Source organism: Canis lupus, chromosome 22, assembly GCF_048164855.1.
Source record: "Canis lupus baileyi chromosome 22, mCanLup2.hap1, whole genome shotgun sequence".
Lineage (NCBI taxonomy): Eukaryota > Metazoa > Chordata > Mammalia > Carnivora > Canidae > Canis > Canis lupus.
This window is the reverse complement of record NC_132859.1, coordinates 7,102,349-7,128,200: the sequence shown is the minus strand read 5'-3', so window position 1 is coordinate 7,128,200 and position 25,852 is coordinate 7,102,349. Positions and strand designations below refer to the sequence as shown.

General features: G+C 45.5%; 1 protein-coding gene across 1 annotated transcript in view; it reads right to left on the bottom strand.

Moving 5' to 3' along the window:
- Positions 1 to 1,223: 1,223 nt before the first annotated feature.
- MINDY4B (MINDY family member 4B) overlaps positions 1,224 to 25,852 on the bottom strand; it is a 48,445-nt gene continuing 23,816 nt past the window's right edge. The window contains exons 8-15 of the mRNA XM_072792096.1: positions 25,159 to 25,250; positions 21,999 to 22,164; positions 21,367 to 21,432; positions 17,070 to 17,140; positions 15,375 to 15,447; positions 14,420 to 14,581; positions 3,483 to 3,663; positions 1,224 to 1,429 (exon numbers count right to left, since the gene is read on the bottom strand). Coding sequence (XP_072648197.1) covers positions 1,287 to 1,429; positions 3,483 to 3,663; positions 14,420 to 14,581; positions 15,375 to 15,447; positions 17,070 to 17,140; positions 21,367 to 21,432; positions 21,999 to 22,164; positions 25,159 to 25,250 — 954 coding nt within the window. The 3' untranslated portion in view covers positions 1,224 to 1,286. The remainder of the gene's footprint in view (positions 1,430 to 3,482; positions 3,664 to 14,419; positions 14,582 to 15,374; positions 15,448 to 17,069; positions 17,141 to 21,366; positions 21,433 to 21,998; positions 22,165 to 25,158; positions 25,251 to 25,852) is intronic.

Below are 25,852 nucleotides of genomic sequence, written 5' to 3'. Positions count from 1 at the left end.
ATTATTGCTAAGACTAAAACCAAAGAAAACAAGGGTTGAAAAGGATCCACTTATTTGTCCAATGGATTTTAAATCCCTCATGAAAACACCAATGTAATAAAGATACTGTAATCAGCAATCCAAGCCAAATTGGCTTTCTTTTTTGACATAATTTATTATTCACCTTGAAGTTTCATTTTCTACTGCTCCTTAAGTTAAAATATTATTCTTTGAGCCAAATGAAAGTGCATTTCACAGATTAATTCGGACAACGGGTGCAGAAAAGGTGTTCTTAGCAATCTAACCTTTGCCTTGTGAATACAGAGCCCTGGCTGTGCGTTGGCAGATGGGTGGAGTGGGTAGGAAAAAAGGTCTAGATGGCTTCCAAGTACTTTTTAAAGAAAGACTATGTGTCCTACTCTGTGTACGTCTTCAGAAACAAGCGTAAGCATTCAACAGGACAGGGAAAGATCACATTCTAAAAAGGACTGTTTCCCCTTTTAACAATGACATAAGAAGAGATTCTATTTTTACATGTAATTTTGTTTTATCTAGGAATAAGATTTCTTTCTCATTTTATCTGTGTGTCTGTCTATGTGTTTATATTCAGCTTGTAAAGACAAGAAACATAGCATTGGTAGAAAGAATGTCTCCTTCCGTGTGTTCGCCTTGACTGCTTGAACCCAGAAGTCAACTACTATAGCTGCCAGAACCAGGAATAGTCCCTGCTTCAAGCCCAAAGAAGCCCATTTACTATTTTAATGACCAGATCTTGCTAATGTGGGCATGTGAAATGTAACCTTGGAAAGGAATGCTCTCTCTACCAGGAAGTCTTTGAGAAGGCTTGAGTTCTTGCCATAACTAAAAATCTGATGATGCATTACTGATGACTTCATCCCCAAATGAAAGCTAACTGCCTGCGTCCATAATCCTCAGGGAGAGTCACACCAGGAAAAGACTAATTCGAAAATAACATACAGGAAAGACACTTCACTTGCTCTATTGAATAAAATGAAGGAACCAGTCTATGCAAGTATAGAGGATACACCTTGCAAGGCCCTGCTGGAAGGGCCTGTGTTTCTTCCATAGCACTTAGAGGAACTGCAGAGGGCTTCACAGAGATGAGAAAGAGAGAGAGAGAGAGAGAGAGAGAGAGAATGAGAATGGCTAACGTGTTTTTTCACTGGGGTTCATGAATGAGGAATGTATGAAGCGGTCTCCCCCCCGCCCCCCCCCCACACACACATTAGCTTCATACCCCAGCAGCTTTCACGCTTCAGACGTCGTTGCACATCCTGGCTTTCTCTTTAGAGAAAGGGAATGGTTCCATTCCAGTTGACAGTGGCTTCTCTCCACTTGGTTCTGATTGCCATCTCCACTGGAGAAAGCCGTCTTCCTGGTCCATGTTCATCTTCATGTTGGTTCCTTTCCCAGTGATGGGAGTGAGTATCTGAGTGGGGAAGAGCCAGAGTGGTTTTTTTTTTTTTTTTTAAGATTTTATTGATTTGAGAGAGAAAGAGCATGAGCGAGGGGAGGGGCAGAGGGAGAGGGAGAGGGAGAAGCAGGCTCCCCGCTGAGCCTACTGTGGGGCCAGATCCCAGGACCCCAAGATCAGGACCTGAGCCAAAGTCAGACACCCAACTGACTGAGCTACGCAGGTGCCCCGAATGGCCAGCATTTAGGCCCTAGCATCCACACACGATTCTAGAGGAAGCCAGGAGGGAAGGAAAACACCACAGGTAGGCAGGAGTTGGGCCTGTGTTCCTAGAACTGGTTAAACAGAGGGGGATTCCAGTAGATGGTATGTAGAAATGCCCATACAAAACAAGTCTATGGTTACACGGGTTGTGTATTTTAGACCATGAATATTTGTGTCATGTGATACATATTCCAACACCATGATGTGACACATAGAGCCAAGTGTAGGTCACAGGATGTTGTCAGGAAAACCAGGAGAAAGGAGAGCTCATCGCTTCTAAGAATACAGTCACATGTTTGCGTGAAGGGCGAAGGAGTTGAGTGAGGTAGTCAAGGACTAGGTTCAAGAGCCAGCTTTGTCTCATGTGACATTTGAGAGGGCATTAACATCTCTCAGCCTCATTTAGTCAGTTAATAACTGCTTATTTTCTACCTCAGTTTCTTCTTTGTGAAAATAACTTCACAGTACTACCTCATATGACTTCTGGGAGAACTTAATGGGATTACATGTATAGCTTCCAAGACAGTGCCCAGAAGAGAATGCTCGCAATGCATGTGAGTTAATTAAAAAAAAAAAAAAATATATATATATATATATATATATTTTTTTTTTTCTGGGGTGCTTGGGTCACTCAGTTGGTTAAGCAAGACCCTTGGTTTTGGCTCAGGTCATGATCTCAGAGTCCTGGGATCAAGCCCCATGTTGGGCTCTGGACTGAGCGCAGTCTGCTTGGGATTCTCTCTCTCCCTCTCTCTCTGTCCCTCCCCCATCCTTGCGAGCACACATGGGCTCTCTCTCTCTGTCTCCAATAAAGAAATAAAATCTTTCAAAAAATGATACTTTCCTCAAAGAAGAGAATAAAGTAGAAACGATAACATACTTGAAGGAACGTCTTGTCAACGTCCCCCTAAATTAAATGAGCAAATATATATTTCTCATAATTAAGGAAAAATTAGGAGCCAGACAGATAAGAGTCACCAAGATACTTTTCCAAATTTGCTCATTAGACCAAAAAGTTGCTTAACACCAGGCCCATGATGCTAAATGCCAAGAGTGAAACATCAAACCAGCAAGGCTCCACCAGTAGAGCCGAGGTACCCAGTACAGACTCCCAGTCTCATCATGTTTATTCCCCTGTCCGAAGGGCCAGTGTGTAAACACACTTAAAGTTTAGTCCTTTTTCCTTACGAGTTTAAGCAAGTATGGTTGTAATTGAAATAAAATGACCTGCGTGGTCGTCTGCTTCTCCCATTGGACTGGAACCTCTTAAGTTTTGCTGGGACTCTGTCTTAGTTATTGTTGCTTTCCCAGTGTCAGGCACTTAGTAGGCCCTCAAATATCTGAACAGAAATGCCCTCTGGGTTTGCTTGCTTAGGTCACTGGATGATCAGCCCATCAGTTGTAGGATAGAACTGACCAAGTCCAACACCCCTGCCCCAATCCCTCCCTTTTTCCAGTTCTTCCTTCAGGCATTAAATGCCTCCTGCTCACAGATCAAAGACCCTGGAGGGGGCTTCTTGGAAATTTGACTCTCCCCCTTTTATTTTTTCTCATCACCCAAAGCTTCTGTGCTGCTTCTCAAGGCCCCTGCTCTCACTGAGAGCAGCTTTGGATGGCCCAGGCTGCAATGCTTGGGTTCAGGCCCGTGGGACTCGTGCACGGGTTTCATTTCAGAGCTCAAGCCGAAGCATCTTCCTGCAGAGCTAGTGTGAATGTGCACAGGGCTGTGAAACATCGGCAGGTGCATCTTTCCGAGCGCACTGCAGCGCCCACGAGGGGGGCCCTCGGAGCCAGAAATGCTCACCTACTGTAAGATGCACAGGCTTCTGCTGGGGGGGGCGGCCCCTGTAAAGGTACAGATCGAAGTGACGCTCCGCTTTCCAGTCTGACAAGAGCTGCCTGTTGGTGCTAAAAAGGACACTGGGATTTCCATTGATGTTGCACAGCCAAATAGGTAATTTGGGAGTCTTCAGCATGCTGCCCACCTGGAAGGGGAGAGCAAATGCAGATGAATATAGAAATTTGGTCACATCAAGGCAGATGCTGACACATCATCGTGATCAAAAAGCAGCTCGGAGGCTTCTGGTTGCACTTGCAGGTGTGCAGGGCGCCCCGCGTGCATGTGCTTTCAAGTGGAGGCTGCGTCATGAGTGAATTTCCATGTACAAATGGTGTGGCCCAGGGGGGCTGCTGCAGTTTGGGGATGGCCTCACCGAGGACGTGGAAACGCCTCAGTTTGGCTTTGACATTAAGGAGAGAACAAATAGATAAACTGAAATACAAGTGTGGGAGTGGAATACCAGAACTTCAGTTTGTCTTCATCACCGACTGGTGTCCTATGTCCTATGCCCAAGATAGGGCAATATTTCCCTTCAGCAGGTGCTCAGACCTCTGGAAGCACTAACTATTTAGAATATAGGAAAAAAGAGAGGGGCACTTGGGGGGTTCCATTGGGTAGGTGTCTGCCTTCGGCTCAAGTCATCATCCCAGGGTCCTGGGCTCCAGGCCGGCAGCAGGCTCCCTCTGCAATTCCCCCCCCACCTCGCCCCTGTTCATGCTCTCTCTCCTACTCATTCTTTCAAATAAATAAAATCTTAAAAAAAATATTTAGAATAGAGAAATAGGGAATATTTTGAATGGAGGACAGGGCTCCCAGGAAATGAGGGGGATGCACAGTCATATACACATTCAAATGCTCATACATATATCCACGTATCTGCATATCAACATGCACATGGGATGGGAGAGGGGCTGAGAGCCGAGTACACTAGTTTAGCATTACAGTAATAATACGCAGTTCACTCTTTTAACTAGTTCATCTCGTTTTTCCAGGCAACTTTCAATCCGGCCTGGAGTTCTCATAGCTAGTGAGTTAGATTGGCCAAGTAGCACTCCGAGAGGCACACCCCACAGCCCCCGAGGGTATCTCGGTATGACAGTGCATTTCTATTTATGATATCTACCACTTTGTTTAAAGAGGCAAGAAAGCACATATTGCCATCAAGACTCATTAATATTAAAAACTTTTCTTTTTCTAGTTAGAGACATGAGCATGAACTACTTAGGGAAAAAAAAAACACATCATTTTCATGTGATGCCAGGGAAACCTACTGGACCCTCAGCCTTAGTGTGTCTTCCCATAATGACCCAATTCTGTTTCTTTTCTTCGTCAGTCCTTAGAGTCTCACTGCGTGTTCAAGAACAGGTTCTGTGTTAGGGAAGATTCCGCTTTGAGAAATTACCACGTTGCATAAACCCAAGTATTAAGGGCTAATAACTTGACATTTTGATTTTTCAATAGTTCTATTCAAGTCTCTTCGTTTTGCTTTAAATTCTTCGGTTGTGGGTGAGTGGGTGAATCAGAAATGCTTTTGTCTTTAAGTTTTTGGCTTTTAGCTGCCGGAGGAAAATTTTATCACTGAGTTTGAAAGACACAAAGTCAGGGTTAGCGAGCAGTTTTGAAAAGGGGGTGCCGGCCTAGCACCTCAGTTTGGACATGCTCATGGGGGGTGCAGGATTTGCTCATCTACTCACACTAGAATTAGCCCCCTCTGGGCTGAATATAATATGAGCATCTCACATATCAAACGGGCAAGTCGCCCACTGGCTCCATCGGAAATAAAACACAGAGGATGTGCCATGGAAGCAGCCCAATGTGTTTACGTTCCAAGAATCCACCCACAAGTTCCAAATAACCTTGTAACCATTCATTAGTTATAAGAGAAGCATTTTCTTTCTTAGGCCTGCTTGCCGGGGCACCTAGTGCACTAAGGTCATATGTAATCAAAATACGATCTGCAGAACGTGGAATCAGTAAGGTTGGAAAACTTGGGCAAACTAGGAAATCGAGGGCTGTTTGGAATAAAGTGTTACTTCTGTTGAAATGGAGAAAAAAAAAAAAACCCTGAATTTTGGCTGATTTCCAACCAATGAAAGTTCCTGTAAATTGTGACTGGGGTGGAGGGGGGGATGTCATAGCGTATAGGCACGCATGATATTGTTGCACAGAGTTTTTGTAACGTAGGCAAAATTCAGCTGGCGCTCAGATTGAACACCCTGCAAGGTGCTGACACCACACTCTTGGTACTTCCTGCAACAAGGCAACGGTTTTCTCTTCTGAGCTCAAAGCTACTCAAGATTTTATTAGAGTAGGAGGAAGATGAAGTAGTTATAAATACAACCATCTCCAACCCCCAAAGTCACCATACAGAGACTGCACAACTGAGTGGGCAGGGCCTCGCTTGCCTTGAGAGATCCTAGTGGAAAGGAAAATGTCATGTGTGACTGTCAAGGCACTCTGGGGGTATTAACCCTGAGAGGCAAGCCTTAAGATCACAGCTGAGAATACACCTGGTGTAAAGTGAGTCCTGCAAAAAAACAAAAACAAACAAACAAAAAAAAAACAAAGCACCTCCCGATGGAATCCAGCCGTATATTATAGCCCCTTCTCTTCTTAGTACGCCACAGAATGTATTTGACTGGAACCTTCGGTGAAGGATGTGTATCGCTGTTGGGTAGACGGTGGATCTGCTAACCTCCAGCCCCGAAAAGCAGCGTTCTAAATATGTTTTATTGGTGAGATTCCCCCAATGCAGAATTTGTGCGTGTTGCCTCACGTTGCCATGGTGAACAAGGAAATTAGCTTGTGATACAGTAGTGCTATAAATAAAATACCTTTCTCCTTAAGTTCACTCATTGTGTAATAAGCCCGGCGTTACGTGCAGTAATCAAGGCTTTCATAACCTGTATCCTTTAAGTCAGCGTGACACTATAGGGACAGGACGAAGGGTGGACAAATTGCACACATGCCAAGGCAAGGATGGAGTCCAGCAATTTTTTTGGGGGCGGGGAGGGCATCTAGAACGATGGCACTTGGAATGTGCCCTTGCATTAACGAGCTTTGCTATGGCAAGTCCCAAGGGCCCAGGGTGGCAATCGGAGTGGGAGAAAGGTGGACATTTGTGCTTTCTTCCCTCATGCCTGGTGACGGTTCGCGTGCATAACCGTGAGAGGCCTGGCTTTCATCTCTGCAGCTGCAACACGGAGTCGATGGAACTCCCCTCAGCGAGTTTGCAGGTATGTGGTCCTTTTATGGTTGGATTCCTCCCTCCTGATCTCTTTAAAGGGACTTTAAAGAGGGAAGAGGGTATGGCTGGGATGCTGGTGTGCTTTGCCAGGCCTGCCAGGGGAGTGATTCCAGCAAGGCCTAAATGGCTTCGGTCCCTCCTAAAAAATCAGAGTTGATTTTTCTTCTCGGTGGCAGGTGCGAAGATAATGCGAACCTCCTAAGGCTTTCCAGATGGCGTTAGACTCAAACTGCTTTATGTTCTCACTTAGGTATTGGAACCTCACACTGAAACCTGTACCTCCAAATAGAAAAGTGACGGGAGGCTTCAAAACAGCGCCTCATCTTGCGGGTAGCTGGCTGTGTTCCGCAGGAGCTGTCAGTCTGGTGGGCTCTGGGGGGCTCGCCGTGTCATCTAATGAGAACTCCAAGGTTTTTTTTGTTTTGTTTTGTTTTGTTTTTTTTTAAATCTCACCCACTGGGTTGTGACATTGGGACTGAAAGGCAGTGTGTTTTTGCAGTCTCTGCAATTTTACCCCAGACTAAGAAGAGATTTACTTTAGGAAGACAGATGCAGCATTACAGGATGGGATTCACCTGGCCAGCAGAATCTGTTGGCACGTTGGTTTTCTTTTGAACTCGGGAACCTTTCCTATATCCTATCTTTAGTATCCGTGGATACATATAGTCTTCTGACCTGCAGCACTCACCGGAGGCAGGAGCCCCTAAATGCCCATAAAGCGTTTAAGGACCCAGGTGGCACATTCGTGAGTCCTGTGTGGAGGAGTTACCCTGCTCGGAGCAGAAAGGAAGGGATTCTTCAATCCATCGGGGATCTTCAATCCAGTGATACAGAGAGCATTGTTCTGGAACCACATCTAGTTCTTTCTGAGCAGACTTTTGCTCTGCAAAGTATTTCAGTTCTATGATAAAATACTGTGAACTATTCGGCTTCTGGATACATGGCAGTCGTATGAGTCTTCTGGTTGGCACGAGTCTCAGGGCCATATAATTGGCCACAGGTGAAGGGGGGCAGATACTTTTCAGAGTATGTGCCCCACGTATGTGTAGTTCACTATCAGCTCAAACTCGCATCTGTTTTAACCTAGAAGTCAATGTAAAAAGGTCTCGCTTGTTGAGTCATGACTTCTAAAACCTAGCCCTGGTGTTGCCACCAACTAAATGTTAGCATCTAGGGCATCTGGGTGGCTCAGTTGATTGAGCACCCAATTCTTGATTCTGGCTTGGGTCATGATCTCAGGATCCTGGGATCGAGCCCCCCAATTTGGCCTCTGTGTTCAATGAGTCTGCTTGAGGACCCTCTCTCCCTCTCTCTCTGCCCTTCCTCCTTGTCTCTCTCCAAAATCAATCAATAAATCTCTAAAAACAAATAAATGTTTGAGGGGCACCTGTGGCTCAGTCCAATAAGCATCTGCCTTTAGCTCAGGTCACGATCCCAGGGCCCTGGAGTCAAGGCCTGAGTTGGGCTCTGTGTTTGGCGGGGAGCCTGTGTCTCCCTTTCCCTCTGCCCTTTCCCCCTGCTCATGCTTGCTTGCTCTCTCATGCTCTCTCTCTCTCTCTCAAATGAATAAATGAAATCTTTTAAAATAAATAAATGTTCGAGTCTAACATCAGTGCATCTATAATAGACACTACAGATGATATAATACACATCCACATCTATATGTAAATAGATAAGATATGATAGATTATAAAAGCACTTGTGAAGGACTAACATTCTAAGAACTGGCATTTTGCATTGAGCACTTTATCCGAAGACAAGAAAAGATGCTAAGGACAGCATGGCCCAGTAGCAGAAGATGGGCTTTGATACAGGTGGAATCTGGCATCCTAGCACCGGCTCTGACACCCAGCTGGTGGCCGTGGGCAAGTTCCTGCACTTGTCTCTGGCTGGATTTTCTCATATACAAAATTAATGGCCAAACGACAGACCCTGGACTAAAACTAATACTACAACTTTGAGGGGAAGGGAGGATCGGACAAAATGAGGCATCGCGAATGGCTCAGAGAGAACCTAGCACATAGTGCGTGCTCTATACAAGAGGCCGTTGGGCTACAACAAATAAATACACTTCGTGTATACTTTCTTTAATTACCACCCTCAGGGATGTGAAAAATACATTTAAAATTATATATATATAATATCGTATATTTATATATAAAGCATAATTATATATAATTATTTTAATAATACAAATGAGTTCTGAATGGCTTCTATCCCCAATAATGAGCTGCTCGAGAAAGAATAAAAAAGCACCTTCCACTAAAAAACTTTCTATGTATATGTGTATATGTCTAACACATTCATAGATCTCGGCGGTTCAAGCAAGCAAACTAACCACCAGCCAGTATTTGCTCTTTCATACATTTGTTCCGAAGCCAAACTCCAGGTGCATGACAGAGACAGCATAATAAACATCCTTGGGGCTTCAAGCCATTAGTGTACAATTGCAGGCAATTTTCACTGAGGGCAGGATTCATAGGAGTCTCCCTGGAGAGAGAACACTGAGTCCAAGAAGGAAGGATGAAGAGTCACATGAGTCACTTTTCTAAAAGATAGAAGCATTGCAGATTTGACTTCTACGTAGATTTTAAAGCTAACGTGGGCAGCTTCCGTGCTTTGCCCTACTTCCAATTTATGAGCAAGCATTTGGACGGTGGTCCTGTCGTCTGGTACATTTTGCCCTCTTCTCATAGGAAAGCTCCTAATTTTTTATCTATGCCTTGGCCTTTTGGCTTACTTTAAGGTCCCAACAAATATCCACTTTATTATTGGAGGATATTTTAGGCTCTGCAGGTAATTTTCTGTAAATCATGACTTAGCAGCTCTACGGGTCTGAGCTGACTCGCGTAGAAAGAAATGTGTTCCAGAGAAAACGGTAGCACTGGATCTCTGAATTCTTGACTCTGAGGCACGTGCTCAGTGTCACCTCCCTCCCTTCCATGTGGCACAGTCTTTGACATCGTCCCTTCTCTCAGAGCCACTTAGTAGCTATTTAGCAAACACCTCCTTAATTTTAATTGAAGATAAGTTCTTAGACTTGTCCCTAAAGCCTTGCAGATGTTTACAGGAGCAGAAAGCTGTCAACCATGCTGATACCACTTGAAAGAAGATGTGCTTTCTTGTAATTTTAGTTGCAATAGTGGGTTTTTCAATTCTACACACATGGATTTAATCAGTTAGATCTAACGAGAGTTTCCTTTCCTTTAAAGCATTAGTTCAACCAGGGCAATTTTGTCCCCCAGAGAATATTTGGCAATGTCTGGAGACAGTTTTGGTTGTCACATTGAAGGGCAGAGCTACTGGCATCTAGTGGGTAGAGGCCAGGGGTTTGCTAAACATCCCATGGTGCACAGGACAGGCCCCACCACAAGGAGATTATCCAGTCTAACATGTCAATAGGACTAAGGTGGAGCAGCCCTGCTCTAGAACAGAGGTTGGCCCATTAGAATCACTTGTGGGCTTTCAAATTCTAATGCTTAGATGTTCTCTAGATCAAATAGAATAGGGGCATTGGCCCTATTGGCTAGGACTGGCCTTGCCATTGGGGCCCAGGGTGAAATGAAAATGCAGGGATCCTTATTGAAAAATTATTAAGAATTTTTTAGGCGGTGACAGCAAGGGCAGGGCCTTCTGAGCATGGGTCCCTGTGTGCCTACACAGGTCCTATATCCATGAATCTGACAGTGTTCTGGGGGATGAGCTGCCACTGGTAGTTTTAAAAGCTCTCGAAGTAGGCCAAAGGCTTTAAGAGATGCCTCGCCAAACAAAATATACAGATGCAAATGAGCATATGCAAAGATGTTCCTCACCACATATTATCCTGGAAATGAAAATGGAAACAGCAATGAGATACCGCTACACACCTACGAGAATGGCCAAAATCCAGAACACTGACGACACCAAGTGCTCGTGAGGATGGGGAGTAATAGGAACTCTCACTCACTGCTGGTGGGGACGCGAGAATGCACAGCCACTGGCGAGACAGTTTGGCAGTTTCTTACAAAACTACACACTCTTACCGTATAGCCAGCAATCATGCTCCCCGGTATCTATCTAAAGATGTTGAAAACTCCCGTCCCCCAAAAATCTGTACATGGGTGTTTATAGCAGCGTTTGCCAAAACTCGGAAGTATCCAAGAGGTCCTTTGCAGGTGAATGGACGAATAAACTGTGGTGCAGCAACGGAATATTATTTAGTCAAGGGAATATAATCAGCATTATGAAGAAATGAGCAACTGAGCTGTGAAAAGACCTAGAAGAACCTTGAACTTACATATTACTACGTGAAAGAAGCCAATCTGAAAAGGCTACAGGCTTTCTCCTTCCAACCATACGACATTCTGGAAAAGGTAGAACCAGGGAGGCAGTAAAAAGAGCAGTTATTGGGGCGCCTGGGTGGCTCAGTGGTTGAGCATCTGTCTTTGGCTCAGGTTGTGATGCCGGGGTCCCAGGATCCAGACCCACGTCGGGCTCCCTGCATGGAGCCTGCTTCTCCCTCTGTCTATGTCTCTGCTTCTCTCTGTGTGTCTCTCAGGAATAAATAAATAAAATTAAAAAAAAAAAAAAAAGATCAGTTGTCCCTGGGGGTGGGGGAGGGAGGGGTGACTAGTTAGAGTGCGGAGGATATTTAGGGCAGTGAAACTACTCTGTATCATGTTATAATGGTGGACACGTGTCATTATACATTTGCTGCAAATCCATACAGTATACAACGTCAAGACTGTACTGTAAACTATGGACTTTGAGTAATTTTGATGTGTCGGTGTAGGCTCATCAATTTTAACAAATACACCATTCTGGTGGGAGATGTTGACAATGGGGAAGGCTATGCGTGTTTGAGGGCAGGGAATATATGGAAAGTCTCTGTCTTCCACATAATTTTGTTGAGGAAGAAAACTAAAAAAAATAAATTCAGTTAAAGAACCAACCTCTCCAGGTGATTTCAGTGTACAGCCAGTGTCAAGACCACTGTTCTCCATCATTTAGTGCCTATATCCTTCCTCAAACAATCGGTGTATGTATATGTACTGGCCCATGTGTGACTCATCTTTGTATCTGGATACAGAGCCTCACAATCAGGAGATGATCAATGAATGCACTCTACTGTCCTTTTTTTTTTTTTTTTTTTTTAGATTTTATTTATTTGAGAGAGAGAGAGGGTACAAGAGAGAGCACAAGCAGGGCAGAGGGAGAAGCAGAGGGTGAATCCAGGACCTCTGGATCATGACCTGAGCTGAAGGCAGACCCTTAAGCGGCTGAGCCACCCCGGTGGTGGTTTACTACTACTTCTTTATCATCCATCATAAACTTATAGGCATATGGGCCATTTTTGGCTTTTCAGTGGGCTTTGGCATTTATTATCTTGTTTGCTCTTCACCTCAGTCCTGTGGTTGCAGAGCAGATGTTAGGACACTAGTCTGAGTGAGGAAATAGGCCTAGAGAAGGTAAGTGACCAGCCCAAGTGATGATCCTGTGAGTGGCGGGGCAAAGCCTCCAACGGAGTCTCCTGGTTTTCAGGTCAGGGCCACTTCCTACGCATTATAGAACCTCCCTCACTTTTAAATCAGGTTTCCAAAGTGTGGCACAAATGCCGATTGGTGGCATGTGGCAGGAAAGCCAGTGGCCCTGGGGTGAGCTTTCAAACAAAACCTGTTTATTTACTTATGTGAACATGTATTAGGAAAAAAAAAAAAACAAAAAACACCTGTCAAATCCATGGCTTGTATTACTGCTGCAGAAGAGGTTACATTCAAATTTTTACAAGGATTTGATTTAAAGAAAAATATTAATCAAATAATAGCAGAGTGTGGAGCAGGTGTGGAGACGCGACAGAGCTGTGAATTACCTACGCAAACGACTGAAGTACGAGAAACGCTTTTTAAAATCTTTGTAGTTTATAATGAGAATATAGTGAAACAGTGTGAAAGAGCTTTGTAATCACAGACAAAGCAGTACAATTACTATTATGGTTTCTGTGCCCCACTCTTTGAAACTTGCCCCTGGTGTATCCTCCCTTTTTTTTTTTTCCAAACTGAGTCTTGGCCTCTTACTGGGCTGGGAGAGGTACGGAGTGCTTGACCCCATATGGACATCAAATGACCGTGTGTGGTTGAAAAAAAAAAAAAAGAAAAATACGTAAAATGAAATCTATAGATCCCTTTCCTGTTTATTATCGATATATCAAATTCTAAGATGAGTCCTCAGATGATCTAGGACCGAATGGTTAGGAATCTTATAACAATAACAAATCCTTTCTGTGTTCAGGATATATTCAAAACACCGTCTTTCATATCCACGCAGTGGAATTCTTTGCATCCATTACATATGACGAAGGGCATACATCCATTGACACATTACAGATATCTGTGTCAAATGATAAAAATCATGTTTTGAAGAGTAGAATAGGACATATTCATATAAGAAGGAAAAAGACATGGAAGCATTTCTGAAAGGATTGATCCCTGGGTGCTGGGAATGGGTTCATTTCTTTTGCTTTTAGCTTATCAGTCACTTCTCATTTTTCTACGATGGGCCTGGATTTCAAACCCAAGGAATAGCAAACAAACTTTTAAACATGCTCGTAATGCAACACGTACTTAATTCTGCTATGGTCAAACTCTACTCCTCTGGTGCCATCCGATATAGGATTTGTAGGTGGCACGAGATGCGGATTTCATGAACGAGGCATTGTGGCCGGAGCCAATGGCAGGAGGGAAGGTGAGAAGCTCTGGATGGAAGAGGATCTTCTAAAGCGTGAAGTCTCATGTCCATGAAAGGGATTCTGAGCTGAAGGAGGAGAGTGAAGGACAGGACAGGCCCCCATTTGGTGCTGGTGAGGGGGGAAGGGCTGGGGGGTCCGTCCTCATCCTGTTGAATCACAGCCCTGCTCATCTCATGGCCACTCCAGAGAAGCGCTGCTTTTCACAGGACCCGCCTTGCCCTCCCTGGGTTCTAGGGTGATGATCTTCGTGACACTATCACAGAAGTGTCTTTGATATCTGGTTTGGGGTTGGGTGTATTTGCCTCCTCACCCTCTCTCCTGTTTATTTCTGCAGAATCACATCTGACTTAATTCTCTCGTGATGTTTTTCAACAGCACATTCTCCTTTCTGGTTGTCGGAGGCTGTGAATCCCCTGAGCTGGAAATCTTTAGGGGAGGAGTTTCATAAAGGGGGAGTTTCATAAAAGTTTTTTTCCCCAGTGATTTTTTTCTTCAAGCTTTAAGCAATAGATAGGAAATATGGATTCATTTGCATAAATAAATTGGGACCATACCCATGGGCTGCTGACAGTACTGATCTCTGAGAAGGAGGCCTGTCCCTGGATGAGGATGAAGGGAGCTTTCTTTTCGTCTGAATATTTCAAGTATTGTTTTTCAAAAAGTTATTTGCATTTTACTTATACTACCTGTACTCTCTATACACAAAAATGCATAAAATAAATATGAAACAAGTACAGGAGACTCGGATATTTACATTTAGACTCTGAAAGTCTCTGTTTGTATATGTGTATGTGGTGGGTGGGAAGCGTGCGGGAATATAGTAAAGGACAAAGTTAGCTCAGATTTTCATTGCCTGAATATAGAGACCGAAAAAAAAATAGCAAAATGTTTACACTTAGGTTGTGTGGCTGAGAATCAAAGCACACTCACCTGCGCAAGCCTGTCATCCTCAGAGGCATCCTTACCCCACTGCAAATACCCGACGTCACTGCGGGTCAGGACTCCATGTAATATTTCTTGAGACTTGCCCTCCTGATAGCCATTAAAGACATTTGGACTTGCTCTTCCAGTTAAAATCATGTTCAAAATTGCCTGGAGGACATATTTTACAAATATTTACATTCTTGGTAGCAATGACAAAAGGACTTAATTTCTTTTTCCTTTTAATGATCACTGAAGAATTACCAGTTTTGCTTCAAAAATATCCACTTTTGGATCCCTTAATATCCACTTTGGGAAAAACATGTCAGCAACCTCTGGTAGGGTTAAAACAGGAGTCTATTGACTTGTTTCCTGAGCCATACCCCATATGGCCGCACTCAGATCTTATTGCCCTTCCTCCCTTTACATTCCTTTTAAACTCTGCTTTCTCATAGTTGCAATTTAAGAAGCAATCAGCTAAACTGTTTTTCTAGTACTTTTCTTTCCATTATTAGGGATTCCTGGTGGGTCTCGTCAAGGTATTTTCTAATAGGTCTATGGAGTCTCAGGGAGAGGGCACCTGGGCGGCTCAGTTGGTTTTGCGGCTGCCTTCGCTCAGGTCATAGTCTTGGGGTCTTGGGATGGAGCCCTGCTTCGGGCTCCCCACTCAGCTGAGAGTCTGCTTTTCCCCCTCCCTCTGCCCCAACTTCCTCCTGGTGCTCTGTCTCTTTCTCTCTCTCATTCTCACTCTCAAACAAATAAATAAAATCTTGGGGGGGAAAAAAAGACTCCCAGGGATATGGGGCCCTCAGAGGTTAAGTGGGAAGGTAGAGTCTGATAACAAACTTCTCAGTCCTTCAGAGGTAGCTCGATCACTCTTCACTTCAGGAGAGAATATACTTAATTGGGGGGGAAAAAGCCTTATTCAGATTCTACAATAGAAAGGCAAAGTCTCCCAACCTACCTGCCTGCACAGGAAGCCCCCCGCACTTGGCTGTAACAGATGAGTGGTGGAGGCATCTAGGTCCTTCTGAAGCCTGCAGAATGTGAGACACCATCAGCCTTTGGTCAGAGACGATGACTGCACCAGGGACCTGCAACCTCTCCTTCTCCACCTTCCAACACAAAGCAGCGGTCCAGTGGGTCACCTAGCCACTGCGTGCCTCACACCTGCGTATCTCCCTGGAAAAGCCTCTGAGGCTGCGGAGGTGATGGGAGAGCAAGGCATGCAGTTGGGGGAAGCTGCTGATAGGCGGTGAGGGAGAAGGCTCAAGTGTCAGGCTCACACGTGTGTGTGTGTGTGTGTGTGTGTGTGTGTGTGTGTGTGTTAGAATCCCAGTGGGTGCTGGGGTGGGGGCACGGGAGAGAAACTGTTTGCTCTGGGCAACAAGGGATGCTTGGCTTAGGGTAGTGACACATGAGCACTGCAGAGAGTGCTGGCCCAAGGTAGAGTTGAACAGATTGTTCAAGGGGGAAAATACCAGTTTGAGGGTTAAGCCCATTTCCTGGCAGCAGAAGGGGCGGCCTCTGCTGTTTCACCAGGGACCAGGACTTGGGGTCCTAGCCTGGACTGTGTGAGGTCAAGGTGGAATGTGGCTCCTGCTCTCACCCAGGGAGAAGTGCTGAGTACTGGCGTGTGACCTGTGATGAAGGAACCTATTCACAGGAGGCATCCTTACCCCACCGCCCTTCTATGAATAGGAACTGCAAACTTGGGTCAAGCATCATGAGTGCCTTGGTGGCCTCAGATATGCTTCAGGGCAGCATTGCCCAAAGTGCAGCGTGATTTAAAAAAAAAAAAAAGTGTTATAGTGATGAGCTTAATACGTTTTTCTTTAGTACAGCAAATACATGATTTAAAGGATATGAAGGTTTAGGGGGGAATTTAATAGTCAAATATGTATTGATTTAAAGAAAACTGTTAAGCAAATAATAATAGAGACCACAAAAATGTGACGATGTTATGCAAAAGCCAGGTGTTGGGAACACTGCTTTGGGGCCTGGAAATCTTCCTTTCCATCTCTCTCTAACTCTTAAAAGGTTACCTTCTTTTCAGAGCCCACATCTTCTAACGAGTCTTCTTTGACTAGTCTATCTGCTGAGGATCCTTCCTCCCCTGGAATCCCCTAAGACCCCTTGTCTTTACACCTCATTTAGTACATGAAGTACCACCTGCACCTTGCCTAGTACCCCTGTGTACACCTCCTGTCTTTCCCAGACCAGACCCTGCAGGCCAGGCCACCTCTTCTTTCATTTATATTTTCCATGGTGCCAAGAATAGGGCTTTGCATATCATAGAGGCAAAAAAAAAAAATCTGTGGATATATCTTTTTGTGCATATAAATAATAAAATATTCCTATTATGAAAATTATGCGAAGAAGCTTCGGCGTTCTCTGTCCACAGTTATAACCACCAGAAGCAGGAAGCCACCAGTGTCCTAGAAAAGCAAATCCAAACCTTCCTGGTGACGTCCACTCACCCGTTAATACAGCCAAACCGACTACAGAAAAGGGTAAACCCACCGAAGAGCATCCAGGAGAAGCCACACTGTACTCGTGTTTCCAACAGGGCGTGAAAGTATTTTCCGACCCCGGAGTATATCACCTATGTGATCTCAGAGCTATAGGAAATGCCTGTGCAAATATTTGTTGGATTTACCTTTCAAATGTTCTGGAGAAGATCAGGCTATAAAGAAACAAGATGACACCATGGCTTCCTTCCCCTTTGAACTGTTTGGGAGGACAGAAAAAAAAAATAAAAATAAAAAAGCATGTTTGCCTTAAAGCAATGCAGCTATGTTTATCTCTAGGCATGAATTCAAGGATTTATAGCCCAAGAAGATTTTTTTTTTTTTTTTCTGAGCTGCTGATAGGACGCTGCCCTGGGTCATCTTCACTCTCAAATGCATTCTTCCCTGTTGCAGATCTGCCCAAGGCACGTCATTCTCTTGCTTTTTGACCTATTTTTCTTCCTTCCACTTGTATCACGTGAATCAGGGCTACCATGTAGTAGATCTTTCCTCTCCATTTTTCCGGCCTCCATCCTAGCCCAGGCCCGCTGTGTATTCTTGGCTGGCCCCTCTCCCAGCCTCTCCTCGGTCGGGGTACCCTTCCCTCCTCGTTGCCCCCGGGGGGGAGCAGAGATCCTCTACAGACATAGCCTTGGCGCTAGACAGGTCTAGGTTCAAAACCAGCTCTACTCTTATTCCCATTTACTGACTTGCCTGTGAGTTTCAATCTCCTGATCTGCAACTGCAGATACATGGCAGGTTTGTTGCAAAAGTCCAATGAAATCAGGCACAGTACCAACCTTAGTTCTTGGAACGCGCTGGAACGACAGCAAAATTAGTATCCGTCCCTCTTTCAGGCATGTCTCTCCTGTGTCTTTTCTTGGCCAGGTTCTATTTCTGCTTACAAGTTTCCAAAGGTTCCCTGTGAGCTCCAGGATCAGATCCAAATTGCCCAACCAACGTTCAGGTAGTAGGCCTTAGCTTCCCGTCCGTGCTCCGGCTGCTGAAAAGTAGCTCCTTGGCTGGCTTTCAAGGTTCCCAGGGTGAAAGCCACTCCTCCAGAGGCACAGGAGGGCCTCTACTAAAATGCAGGTGCTTTCCCTTTCCTGGATTAATTTGTGCCCTTCATGCTCTGTGCCCTGGCAGGGGCAGGACCCTCAGGCAGGAGAAAACATTCCAGCACCACAGGAGCCAGACAGGAACCCGAATGGGTGTGCTGCAGGGTGTCGGAGAAATGAGCAGAGGTGGGGCCTGAGGCAGACTGGGGGCACTGGTGTGTTCGTTTCCTGTTACGACCATAACAAACCCCACAAAGTTGGTGGCGTAGAAACAGCACAAATTCATATGGTTTGGGATATGAAGTCCAACAGGGGTGTCACTTCATGAGTTTGATTCAAGCTGCTGGCAAGCCCGTGTTTCTTCTGGAGGCTTGATGGGCAATGCTGTTCACTTCCTTTTCCAGCTTCTAGAAACCGTCCTTATCCTTGGCTCATGATCCTAAAGTGTGACCCTACACCGCGACCCCTCTTCTCCCTCTGCTTCCCTCGCCACACCTCTTTCTTTCCCCCCACCCTGGCATCCACTTTCTTTTATAAGACTCCTCTTATTAACTGGGACCACCAGGAAAATTTGGATCACCTCCCTATTTCAAGATCTTTAACTTAATCACATCTGCAAAGTCCTTTTGCCAGGTGGGTGGCATCATCCAGCCTCTCCGAGCTTGCCCAATGGGAGTCACCGCCCCCATGTCAGCTAATTTGAGGACTTGCAGGGAGATAGGCCTAGGGCAACCAGATTTCCTGATTTTGGGGGGGGGGAGAAGCTACAAAATCCAGAGTTTTGTGTGGCATCTCCTGATTGTTTTCGACAGTTGCTGAGTCAAATTTTTAAAAATAACGCTGTGTGGGCTACTGCTGCAGATCATGTACGATGGATGTATTGGTTTCCTAGGATTGCTGTCACCAATCACCAGAAATTTGAATGGCTTAAAAACAATAGGAATTTATTCTGGAGGCCAGCCATCTGAAACCAAGGTATCAGGGCAAGGCCGTAGGGAAGGATCCTTCCTTGCGTCTTCTAGCTTCTGGTGCTACTGACAATCCCTGGGGTGCCTTGGCTTATAGGATGCACCACTCCAGCCTCTGCCCACATTACCACTGGTGCTCTCCCTGTGTCTGTGTCCAAATGTCCTTCTTCCTCTTACGACAATACCAGTCACTGGGTTAGAGCCGACCCCAATCCAGCATTCCTTCTTCTTAACTTGATTCCATTTGCAAAGACCTCCTTTCCCCATAAGATCACAGGCACTGGAGGTTAGGACTTGAACATATCTTCTTGGAGGATGAAATCCAACCCATTACAATAGGTCCTACTATTCACATGTAGCCCGCAGACCTCTGGCTTGATTTCTGTCTCGAGATGGGACACAGGAATGGGACACAGCACTGTGCATCTTGAGAGTGAATGGGCTTTGGTAAAGGTCTGGGATGGGGGCTCATCCTAGAGTGAAGTCCCTGGTCGGGGGTGCCCTTGAGAGGAGCATCAAGTGCCACCCTCACTGAGGAACTGCTGCCCACACTTCCCCAGAGTGGCTTTGGTGACAGTTGGCAGAGGTCTGTTTGACCAGGGTAGCTCCTGTGCCACGCTCACCCACACCACATGGTCTGCCTCTGCTTTGGGCCTGTTTTACTTATTCTGGCTTTACTCTTAGTCTTCAATGAGGATAGTTGTGATTCTCGACTCTGGCTACACTGAGGAATCGCCCACAGACGTGGGAGTCCTTCCTATTGCATCAGACGACCCCAGGTCTGCATTGAGGAGATAGAGGACTAAGAGGAAGGGGTTTGCCTATTTTTGCTGGAAGCCTTGTGCCTCACGTGGTTCTCTCTGTGTCACCCCATTAGACATCTCCTGCCCACAACAAAGAGTCCCTAAGCAAACTTCTCCCTTAATATTTCATGTCAGGTCTTTAAAGTCTATCATACAGCTTTGATCAGTTTTATAATGAGGCTGTAACAAATAACCATAAATTTCATAGCCTGAATAATACAAATTTTGGAGCTAATACAGCACTGCATGTTAACTCTGCCGGAATTACAACGAAAAAGTTGATAAAACGAAATACGATACAAATGTATTATCTTACAGTTCTGGAGGTCAGGAGCCCAAAGTGGGTCTAACTGGGCCAAAATCGAAATGTCAGCAGGCCTGCCGGAGGCTCTAGGGGGGAATCTGTTTCCCTGCCTTTTACAGCTTCTAGTGGTCCTGTCCGCCTGCTTCCATCTTCAAAGCCAGCAGTGGCAGGTGCCACTTTCCTCATGTTATACCCTCTGACTTCCTCTTCCACATCTAAGGGCCTTTGTGATTAATTGGGCTCACCTGGGTGATGCAGAGTACTCTCCTTATGTTGAAGCATTGTGCAATGCACAGAATTGCCAAATCACTATGTTGTGCACCTGAGGCCAGTATAATGTTGTGTGTCACCTATACTTAAATAATACAAGCTTTAAAAATGAAAAAAAAAATCAAGTCAGCTGATTAGCAACCTTAATTCCCCTTTTCTACGGAAGAATAAAATTCACAGTTTCTGGAGGTAAGGTATGGACACCTTTGTGTGGGAGGTGGCATTGGCGGGAGGGTCTTTCTTCTACCTGCCATACAGACCTATGAGACGGTGGGGGAGGTTGGCCTGGGGTAACTGGTTTAATCAAGATCGTGTGGCCAATGTATGGCCACAAGTTTTCTGCCTCTATAGACTTTGGAAGGAACGGAGCAGTGAGTTTCGTAGAACACATCTCCCCCTTCTGTATAATCCACAGTTGTGTGGCTTCGTGGCTACCCTACTAATCATCCTCTTTTACCTCTTAGGGTTCTGATTCTTTAGAAAATCAGTACTCATCCCTTTCCACTGCAAAGGAATCTTTAAAAAGCTCCTTAGATTTTCCACCAACACTGTCCCCACCTGGGAGGTGGGGAAGTTCCACTGCCAGGAGGACATTGCATGGAAGGTGCTGGTAAAACAAGGTGAAACGAGGCCACCTTTTTCAGAACAGAAGTCATTTCCTTGGAGTCATTTTGGCAATTTAGACCAGGGCTTTTGTTGTAAGGCATTTTTGTGTTTTATCCATCAGATGAGACAAGGCTGCTTTGACGTATTCTCTTCCCACAAAAGAAATCTTGGCATATGCCCTCTATAGCATTATTCTCTGGGTTTGATTAGCCAGGGACAAAGAGGCAATTGTGAGTGGCCTGTGTGTGAGCTGGCCTCTTTTTAGGTTGTGGGGAGGGAGAGGCGGGCTTCTCTTTCTCTCATTTGGCCTTTCCTTAGCTTTCAAAATGACCTGGTTTTCTTAATAAGCATCATTAGAAATACACTTTGTAAAAGAAAGAAGATTCCTGTAAGATCAGTTCAACATAAAGGAATTATCTCAACACTTAAACACTTACGCTTTGTAAATGATCATAGATGAATTTCTCAGTGGCTTCTTTCTCTACAAGTTCAAACAGCTGGAGCTATAAATCAGGAACAGAAGATAAAAATGAAAAGGAAGATGAAAGCTACATCTATAAGATGTCAACTTATGGCTATTTCCTCAAGGAAGCTTTTTGTTTCATTGCAAAATCACATTGCTAAAGCCTGACGTGTCGTCTTCCACAAGGCCGTGCAAAACATACATAGTGGAAGTGAATGACCTGGCCTCACTTCTACATTCCTTAGTTTTAAGCCAATATGATATCTTGAGCAGCAAAACCATAAACATGTTTTTCTCCTGATGGGTAGGACTCGGCAATGTTTAAGACAGTGGATGTGGAAATGCAGCCTGTAATGATCTCAGGTATGGGATAATCCCGATCATGATGAATTCTGGAAGGAAAAATTCACAGCAGGAGCCTCCTCTCCCCTTAGGCTGCCTGGATCACTTACAACCCTGGTGGTTACCTCCTTGGAAGATGCCTTTGGTCACATCGACACTTCCAGAAGCATCGATGGGGCTCCACCTTCATTTCCATGGTGAGCCTAGTACACTCTTTGGCTTCATTGGCCCTTTATGTGGCAGGACGGGCAGGGGTGCACTCACTCGCTCAGTGAAATCATCTCCAGGATAGTCAGGGGTGGAGGTGATGTAAGTGTCCTCAGTGACAAGGCAGACGGTGGCCTTCTCAGCTGCTCCTGCAGCCCACACGATGCTGGCGAGCGCCGCAGCCAGGGCTTGCTCTTGCTCCTGCTTGCTTATGGCACATAAACTACAATGCAGAAGGTTGGGTGGGGAAACACTGGCATCAATAGTCACCTAGCTGAACGCGAGGTGCGTCTACCTTTAGGTCCCTTTCTGAACACCAGGTGGGTCTCTTTGGTTCCTTCATCAACTACGCCGTGAGAACATCACGGGAACTGGCATCCTCACAGCAGCATATTATTTCTGTGGGTGATCTTAGCCAGTGCCACCCTGTGAGTCATCCCACCTTTTGTGACCCCACCAACTGTCCTCTCTCCTGAACGCCAGCAGAGACTGAGCCAACTTTTTTAACCCAATGACAGGCCCTTTGCAAGTGTGACCCCAAACAATCCTCCCAGCATTATCTCCCTGTGTTATTGTGCAAGCCCGCTGGCCCCCATGGACCAGTGACCTGAACATACATCCTACGTTGCCCCTCCACAGCTTTGCTCATGCCAAGGTGTATCTTTCATTGTCTGTCCTGCCTGCTCATGTCTGTCCTATGCCTCGCTGGAGGCCCACCTCGTGTTGTCCTTACTGACTTGTAGCTCACACTTACTTGCCTGGCATCACTGTCCCCGGCGTTGCTCTAAGTGCTTCATACACGTCACCTCATTTCATCCTCCCAAGAACCTCGTGAAGTAGATACTACAGCTACTTTGCATCTTATTTTATTTGAAAGATTTTATTTATTCATCACACACACACACACACACACACACACACACACACACAGAAACAGAGAGAGAAGCAGAGGGAGAAGCAGGCTCCCTGCAAGGAGCCCAATGAGGGACTCGATCCCAGGACCCCAGGATCCTGACCTGAGCAGAAGGCAGATACTCAACCACTGGGCCACCCAGGCGCCCCTGTTACTCACATTTTAGAGGTGAAGAAAGAAAGAGATGTTGAGTAATTGTCCCCCCCACCCCGCCCCGGGGGGTCATTCACCCGGGAAATGGTAGAGCAGTGATCTGAAATCAGGCAGGCTGGCTCCTGACTCCCTGCTCTTAACCATTAGAGTCTATGGAGCAATCCCAGTCCGTCAGGATTTCCCAGGACATGGGAGCCAGTCTTTACATTGTAGACCTCTACTGTGCCGGTTTTCTAAATATTTAACACTGACAACTGTTGGAGAAACACATGATTGGGGTTCATTAAGGAACTCAGTAATGATTTATGTATATCATCCTTCTAGCTCTGCGGTGGTACAGAACTGGGCATCAGGGAGTTCCATACTCCAAAACCTAGTCTGAGGAGGTGGATGAGAATAAACCAAAGGGCTATGACAGTCCAGAAGAGGGAGACAGCTTTTGACTCAGAAGGTTCAGGAAGTCTTCATGGAGTAGGTCTCGGATAGCGGTTCCTCATCACCACATATTTAATATTTAAATTAAATTTGCATACCAGGTGCTGTGCGAGATGCTTTATGTGTGGAGCAAATGTGTGTGTACTTCATCTGGATTCCCTGAGGCCCCTTTTACTTACTTGGCGGACACCTCTCCCAGCTGCTCTTGGGGATGGCTACCTGCGACTCCTACTTTTCAACTCTCTCTGAAGATCAGGAACCACCTGGCCTGGGAGTGATTAGGAGTTATGCCTGCCTTTTGAGGGATGGCTGAAAGCCAAAGGCCGACAGGGTGGGAAGCCCAAAGGCCCCACTTACTTCTTTGAAAATGGGGCAGCTGAGGCTGCAGAACTCCCATGGGATCAGACCAAGGCTGGACATCGCTGGACACCACATCCCCAGCTTCTCCTTCCCTACCCTGCATCCCTCGCTCTTACAGGTTCCTCCTGCGGGCTGAAGGGGAGTGAGTCTTGCCACCCCAACCTCTTTGGCATATTGATTATTTTAAGCTGGTTTATTTTTCCTTTTTTAACTACAGACTTCAGAGCAGGTCTGAAAGCTCAGTAGAAGTTAGCCTTTTGCAAAAGACATTATAAGGGAAATCGCCATTTGTAAGGGTATCTCTCTCACTGGAAGAGGGGGGTGGCTCTAAATCTCCAGAAACTTCTATTGGTCAAGAACGCACGGATGTAAATCAGCACAACAACCTTACCCCTCGTTTGCTCTGCTTTTCCTGGTAATCTCCCATGACGGACTCCCCTCCCTCAACATCTTCCTTGGTCTTTAGCCAAAGATGGTATTTCAGGTGATGCCTTTGGCTATTCTGGGGAGTTACTCCATTTTCCTGGGTCTCTCCCATGTATACAGGATGTATACGTGTCATTAAACTTATGTTCGTTTTTCTCCTATTAATCTGTCCTCTGTCAGGTTAATTATTAGACCAGCCAAAGAAGCTAGAAGGATAAAAGATTTTTTTTTCTCTCTCCAACAAGGCATTCCCTTCATAAATCACTTGTATAAAGAACTCCCATCTCTGGCTCCGCTTCTCAGGAAACTGGCAATTCATGATCTTAGAATAAATTATACATTTAGCTCCTGTTTTGAGGGATAACTCACCCTGCTGAAAGCAGATACATACATTTTACTTATTTTTATTTCTTCTGATATCGAGCATAGAGCTTTGCACACGATAGGGGTTTATTGACTTCTACATCAAGTCAGATGAACTGATTTTCTTAAGTTGGCAACTACCAAACACTGTACTTTATCAGCCTGGTTAAATAGGAGAATTAATCCTTCATTTACCAGGGTTTCTAAAAAGCAGCCCTTTTGTTCCTCCTTGAAATTGTTAGTCTGGGGCTTCCCATCAAATATTGTCAAGTAAGCCCACCTGAGACCAGGTGCATCATTTTACCTGACAGGATGGTTTGCAGTGGAGCATAAAAACTGTCAACATTATTCCTGCAGCCATTGAGAGTGGCTTCAGAAGAGTCCTCCCCAGTCACAAAATCCAGTCCCTCCAGGAGAACCAGAGCCACTTTGGTCTCATGAGGCAAGTCCCCTTCCAGAGCCCGCCCCCCCCCCCCCCCCAGCCAGGGGAACTTCCATATTGACTATTTGGCACATAAAGGTTCTCCTGAAATGCGTAACTCTTTCAAGTAGTTCTAGGCCTCTTACCTTTGAAAGTTGGAGTCTTTTCCCTTCCTTGTAAACAACAAGTATTTGATGATAGATCCTTGTACAGCCATCTGAATACTTCGGGCACCTCCCTGAAATGGGGAAGGTGAATACAGTGAGGCATGTGAAGGCTGGGAGCGGGGCTCTAATGGAATTCCTTCGGGGCCAACATGACAAAGGAGAATTCTTGGAAATGGATGCTGTCTATTCTCGGCAACTCTCTGCCTCCTGGGGTACAGCATCCCTGAGCGTGGCAAAGGGACACTGTGTTATATAGACATGGGGCCATGGTCAGATGCCATGGCTGGGCCAGAATCTGCAATGACCAGCTCCTTCGAGGAGCTCTGTAGACTGGCACCTGGGGATGTGTGTCCTCCTCCACCCTTCCTCCACCATGCCCCTGCTTCATATCAAACTTGTAGATTTGTAGGATGCAAGGAACTTGTTGGCTAGTCCTTGAAATTCTGTGCGACTGGTAACTGATGACATGAATTCCTGAGATTTCAAACAAGACAGAAAGAAGCTCCTGGGTCTCCTGCTGCCTTCTAAATCCTCAGGGATACTTCGAACCTGGAGGGAAGAGCCAGGAAAGCTAGAATTGGGGAGGGCGGGGTATATGGGGGGGATGGGGGGGAAGTTGAGACTTTGCTACAATCCTGGCAGTAAGTTTATAGTTGCAAACAGTCTCTTGTCA